At 43.0% G+C, this 6000-nt stretch overlaps 1 protein-coding gene across 1 annotated transcript in view; it reads right to left on the bottom strand.

The window, feature by feature from the left end:
- Positions 1 to 1047: 1047 nt before the first annotated feature.
- The window catches only part of NUGGC (nuclear GTPase, germinal center associated), a 40464-nt gene continuing 35511 nt past the window's right edge, over positions 1048 to 6000 (bottom strand). The window contains exons 17-18 of the mRNA XM_087866416.1: positions 4414 to 4504; positions 1048 to 1306 (exon numbers count right to left, since the gene is read on the bottom strand). Coding sequence (XP_087722542.1) covers positions 1167 to 1306; positions 4414 to 4504 — 231 coding nt within the window. The 3' untranslated portion in view covers positions 1048 to 1166. The remainder of the gene's footprint in view (positions 1307 to 4413; positions 4505 to 6000) is intronic.

The raw sequence follows: 6000 nt of genomic DNA, 5'->3' as shown, positions 1-6000 counted from the left end.
CACTAAATTTTTTGAAAGTAGTTTTTTCATAAAAATATGTTTTTATATTAATATATAATAGGTTTATTTTACATGAATTAGTAAATAATTGTTTCCAATTTTTGTCCTTTTTAATTTTGAATACAGTAAATATCAACCCACATAAACAAAAGCTCTTTAGAGTTCTCAATAAATTTTCAGAGTGTAGGGTCCTGAGATCAAAATGTTTGAGAAGAAGATGTGGTCCATAGATACAATGGAATATTACTCAGCCATCAGAAAGAATGATCACCCAACATTTGCATCAACATGGATGGAACTTGAGGAGATTATGTTAAGTGAGACAAGTCAAGCAGAGAAAGACAATTATCACATTTCACTTATTTGTGGAACATAAGGAATAGCAGGGAGAACATTAGGAGAAGGAAGGTGAAAATAAAGAGGGAGAGAACAGAGGGGGAGAGGAACGATGAGAGACTACAGACTCCAGGAAACACACTGAGGGTTTCAGAGGGGTGGGGGGATGGGCTAGCCTGGCGATGGGTAGTAAGGAGGGCACATAGTGCGTGGAGCACTGGGTGTTATACCAAACAAAGAATCATGGAACATGACATCAAAAACTAATGATGTACTATATGGTGACTAACATAACATAATAATAAAAAATATATAATAAGATACAATTAGTTTTATTACAAAAAAATGTTTGAAAAGTACTGATCTTAAGTAACACTCCTGGGAAGTGGTAAAGCCAGGTCTCTCGTCCATCTGGCTTTAGACCCACATTGCTTCCATGGCACGGTGTTACCTCCTTACCCAAAAGTCTCATTAATATTAAAATGGAAAATAGAATTGGGTCCTTAAAGCTTTATTTCGCAACTTTTTTCCATAATATTTATTTTTCAATGTTTAGATATTTTTCTTTGCATGAGTTTCTTGTCCCTAAAGCTTTAGAACTCCATTAGGGACTCAAGATGACTCTTTTGGCTATTGAATAAAAATGAAATGATGTTGCTCGGTGGTCAGCTGATGCCAGAGGTAACAATATTTTGAATTTTATATTGCATATTAAGTCCAAACAGTTGGAAGATGTTCTTTATTAGATTTTTAAAAACAGAAGTGATTCTGGTTATTTGGCACAAGGCTTGTTTTTTCATCTACTTGGTGCTAAGCCCTAAGAATTAAACTTATGCTTTGGGGGGAACAGATTTGCTTGGGGACATTCTCAGAAGGAAATCTTGCATGCCTCTCCGCAGCACCGCATTCTCAGCAACCTCCCTCAGGCTTCTGTGTAGCTTTTCCATTTCCTTGTATTCACTTTTGACATCTACAGGAGAGCAGAAAGCATGCATCAGGAGTTAGTGTCCTTTTCAGAAAGGAAATCTCCTGGGGAGATTTAAATCAGAAAACAAATCTCCTAGGGATCTCATCACTTGTCCCAGAATGTGATATCTGGAATGAAACTTAGAGATCAGATAGTCTGATCAATTTATTTTATTAAAAATCCTGATCAAACTGGGAGTTCTTGCTCTTACCTTAAGGTTTATCTCAGCATAGGGGTCACCCTCAAAGGAAACACAAACCTACCAACAAAAAGATCCAGATCACTGAGTCCTTACTAAGTCTACACAGAGCTCAGTGGAAGGAGATACAAAGCCCACCACACAATAAACCTCCCCTAAGTCCTCTCCAGGCTTCCCTCTCCTTCCCCTGACCCCTCTGCTCCCAGCAGTTCTCATTCTAGGTGAATTTGCTCTGTTTTGGCCTCTTGGGTTTTTACCTCATGAACAGCAATCAACTTATATCCTTATGATGGTGAATTTAAGGTGTCAACTTGTCTGGGCTATGGTGCCCAGATATTTTGCCAAACATTATTCTGAAAGTTTCCGTGAGCATATTTTTGGATGAGATTTACATTTAAATCAGCAGACCTTGAGTAAAGCACACTGTCCTCCATAATATGGGTGGACCTCATCAAATTAGGTGGAGGCCTGGTCAGATCAAAAGTTGGTCTCCCCCAGGCAAGAGGGAATTCTCCAGCAGACCACCTTTGGACTTTATCAGTGACATTAGCTCTTCCTTCTTCTACTGCTTTGGACTTGAACTCAACACTTTCCTGTGTCTCCAGCCTGTTGGCATCCCCCATCAGATTTTGGACTCAGCAAACATTCACATTCATATGAGTCGATTTCTTAAAATAAATCTGTCTATCTACCTATCCACACATATTCATATTTATTGGTTCTGTTTCTCTAGAGAACTCTGATTAACACAGTCCTCTTTGAAGGCCACACTTCAGACTGACCCTGGGGTTGATTCTGGCTTTGCTGCTGAATGCTTTTCCTATCTACCTTTGCTCTACATCCTCCATATCATTATCCAGACTCACCCACCTTGAGCCTGGCCAGCGATGGGACTCATGACCAAGGGGAAATTCGAACCTTGAGTCTGTTTGTCTTGCTCGTGAGTCTGGAAGTTCTCCCTTCTCCTCACTGCTTTATAAATCCAACCTATCCTTTCAGGCTCTACTCCGGGACCCAGATTACATGAAACTTCCCCAACACCCTGGCCCTGAATAACCACTGTCTTCTGAATAATCTGGTGGCCAACTGTGTTCGCTCTGTCAGGTTCTTGTTTGTTTGTTTTTATTTGATGGAGAGAGAGACAGTGAGAGAGGGAACACAGCAGGGGGAGTGGGAGAGGGAGAAATCTTCCTGCTGAGCAGGGAGCCCGATGCAGGACTCGATTCCAGGACCCTAGGATCATGACCTGAGCTGAAGGCAGATGCTTAACCAACTGAGCCACCCAGGAGTTCTTTAAAGAAGACATAACTGGATGACTACAATCTTGAAACAGTTTCCTGTGAAGGCATAGTGGGAAGATCACGAAGAATTCACTAAAGCATAGTGTGAGGGAGTTGTGTCACCTTCCTGAGAGACTGGGAGGCACAGGTTAGATGTCCGTCTCACCAACCAGACATGGGGAATAAGTTCCAGAGCAAAAGAGAAGTGTCAGACTGAAGCCTAGGAGCAGCAGCTGTGGCTTTTACCCTGGAATGAGCTCTGACCACTTTCACCCTGACATACTCAATGACACGTAACAATGACCTCGGATACACTTTTTTCCAGCAGGCAACTGTGCGCATAGTTGATCATTTAAACGGCACAAAACAGGGGTGCCAGGGTGGCTCAGTTGGTTAAGCGTCCGACTTGATTTTGGCTCAGGTCATGATCTCAGGGTCGCACGATCAAGCCTGCATCGGGCTCCACATTCAGTGTGGAGTCTGCTTGAGATTCTCTCCCTCTCCCTCTGCTCCTACCCCTACTCATGTTCTCTCTGTCTCTCTCTCTGTCTCAAATAATTAAATAAATCTTTAAAAAAATAAAAATAAAAGGCACAAAATATACAGAGTGCAAAATAAGTTTCCCGTCCTCCCTGTCCTCCAGGTTCCTGGTTCCTCTCCTTAGAGACAACCAGTGTGGCCAGTTGCTTGTGTATCTCAGGAGATTTTTATGCATATACATATGTGTTTCCTTTTCTTCCCTCACAGATGGCAACACATTACACACAGTTTTTCACTTTGCCTTTTTTCCCTTCACTTTGGAGATTGTTTTGTATCGTCACTCTGCATTAAAAAAGGTCCTTTATTCTTTCTAACAATTGTACGGTCTTCCACTAGTTATGTGCCTGAGTTAACTTAACCAGTGCTCTACTAATGGATATTTGAATTGTTCCAATGTTTGACATCATTAAGCAATGCCGCCCTGAATAACTTCGTCCATGTGCCATTCTGCTCATGTATGAGGCTACCATGGGATAAATTCCCAGAAGTAGGATTGCTGAGCCAAAGGATATGTGCATTTTTAGTTTTGCTGGAAGTTTCCTGATTGCTTTTTGCACCAGTTGACACTCTGCAGTTTACCAGAGGAGGCCTGGTGGAGCCCATGGCATGGAAGAAAGAGGGTTGCATACAAGGCACAGGCAGCTGGTAATGCATCCACAGGCTCCTGGTAGATGAAGAGAAACCTTTCTCCACCACCAGAAAATGAGGCTTTTCATGAGAAGGTATGTACTCCAAAGAATGGGTTTATGGGCACTGCAGGACGGAGTTATCATTTTGACTTTGCCACTTTGCAGCCATGGATTCTTGGGTACATTATCTAATCTGAGTCTCTGTTTCTGCACGTGCAAAATGGAGCAATACCCTCTCCCTCCAAGGGCAAACATGAGAATTCTATGAGATGCTGCACACAAAGCCCGAGTATGATGTGTGGTCTTGGGCAGGTGTTCCACAAAGGGCGGGGCAGTCATAATCATCTCTATTCCATGCCCTGGAAATTCTTCCCAACTTGATTTCTTTAAATCCAGCAACGAGCAACCACAGCTAGGGGTGTCTGCAAGGTCACTGCTTATGCAAAAGTTTTATGTATTTACCTGCAAGCTCCTTGTAGAGACCATCCCCCTGGGATGAAGCAAGGGTCAGCATGGTGGCAATACTGCCCTTCACCTTCTCTGTGATTCCATTCTATAAAACAAAGCATGGTCATTCTCTTAGGATGGCACAGCCCAAGAGAAAGGTTAGCTTATGAAAAGGACCCCACCTAATCCCCCAACCAGAGAGTGTACAGACAGGGGTTGCCAAAAATCCAAGTCAATTCCAAGGGTGGGCCACCTTAGAGTACGGCGAATGGCTCAGAGGTCATCAGGGCAACATTTCTGGGGGGTCCCATTGGTCTCAGCAACTCCTTTCCTGCCTATCAAGACTCATGTGGGATTGGACCTCTGGTGCTGACCAACTGAGTCAGGAGCTAAGGAGGCTTCATGGAGGTAGGGATGGGGGGAACAGAAATTGCAGGGATGGAAAAAGGGGGAAAGTGCTGGTCACTAACCACCATCTTATTGTTCATTTAGTCACTGGATGAATGTTTACTGAGTCCCTGATTTGTGCAGAACTTGACGTTCCTGATGCTCCGTCCTGGCTGCCTGAGATAGGTCTTCTTTCTTATCTCAGTCCTGTAACCCATGAACACTCTTTTCCCTCTTCTAATCATCTCTTGACTACCTTTGAAAAACACCTGACTCTTCCCTCTAGCCTGACACAGCCTTGTTTAAGCCTGGATCTCCTGACTCTTGTTTTCTACCCTCAACACACCAGGCCAAGAAGCCCAGTCTCAGCTCTAGCTGTGAGCCTTGAGCTAGTAACATGGGCCCTCTGGGCTTCAGCCTCCTTGTCGATAAGATCGGGGAATGGGGATGCTCTGTGGCCTTGCCCAGTTTTAACTTCCTACTTTTTGTCATTTAAGATGCATTTGTATGTGGTCAATGTGCAAATTACTTTTTTTTCCCAGTGGAATTGTTTTTTGGGGGGGCTCCTTAAGGGCCAATGTCTATATACTCAATGGGGACTGGGTGCTGTAGGGTTTGGCTAATTTTCTGCAGGTATTTGTAGACTGTGATAATATGTTAAATGACAGAGAGTAAACTGGTACTGGCAAATGAGATGTCTCTTAGCCTATTTCAAGAGAAATTACATGCTTTATATTGTGGAGAAAGGTATTCTCCAAAACTGCAGTGGGGTAGGAGGGGGGGCACAGGGCTGAGCAGAAGCAGGTTGGAAACATTTCAAAAAGTAGGTTGGTTCAGAGGTGAATGGAAAAAACAACTAGCCAGGTTCCTTAGTTGCTTAGGAGAGGGTCAACTAAGTCCCGACTGAGGCAGAAGAATTTGGAAATGCACATGGCCGGGAGGGGCCAACAGTAGCTTGGACTAAAACAAAGAACATTTATTACTTGGGAGGGTGGTGGCACACAAGGAGACCCTGAACGGAGACAAGTTGGCCCAAGGGTACTTGATAGATGCTTTAGGTTCAAGGAAACTGTAAGGAACTGTTTTCTGAGATAAACAGAGTCAAACCTAAATCTATGCTAGGTGTCATAACTGACTGGCCTGTAATAGTTTATTGGTATTTATTGATTGATTGATATTTTATGTAGACTAGACATTTCCCTCATTTAAAAAAAA

Source organism: Ursus americanus, chromosome 13, assembly GCF_024610735.1.
Source record: "Ursus americanus isolate L20-20 chromosome 13, mUrsAme1.1.p, whole genome shotgun sequence".
Taxonomy (NCBI): Eukaryota; Metazoa; Chordata; class Mammalia; order Carnivora; family Ursidae; genus Ursus; species Ursus americanus.
Note: the sequence above shows the minus strand (reverse complement) of the source record. Positions and strands in the feature narration are given on the sequence as shown.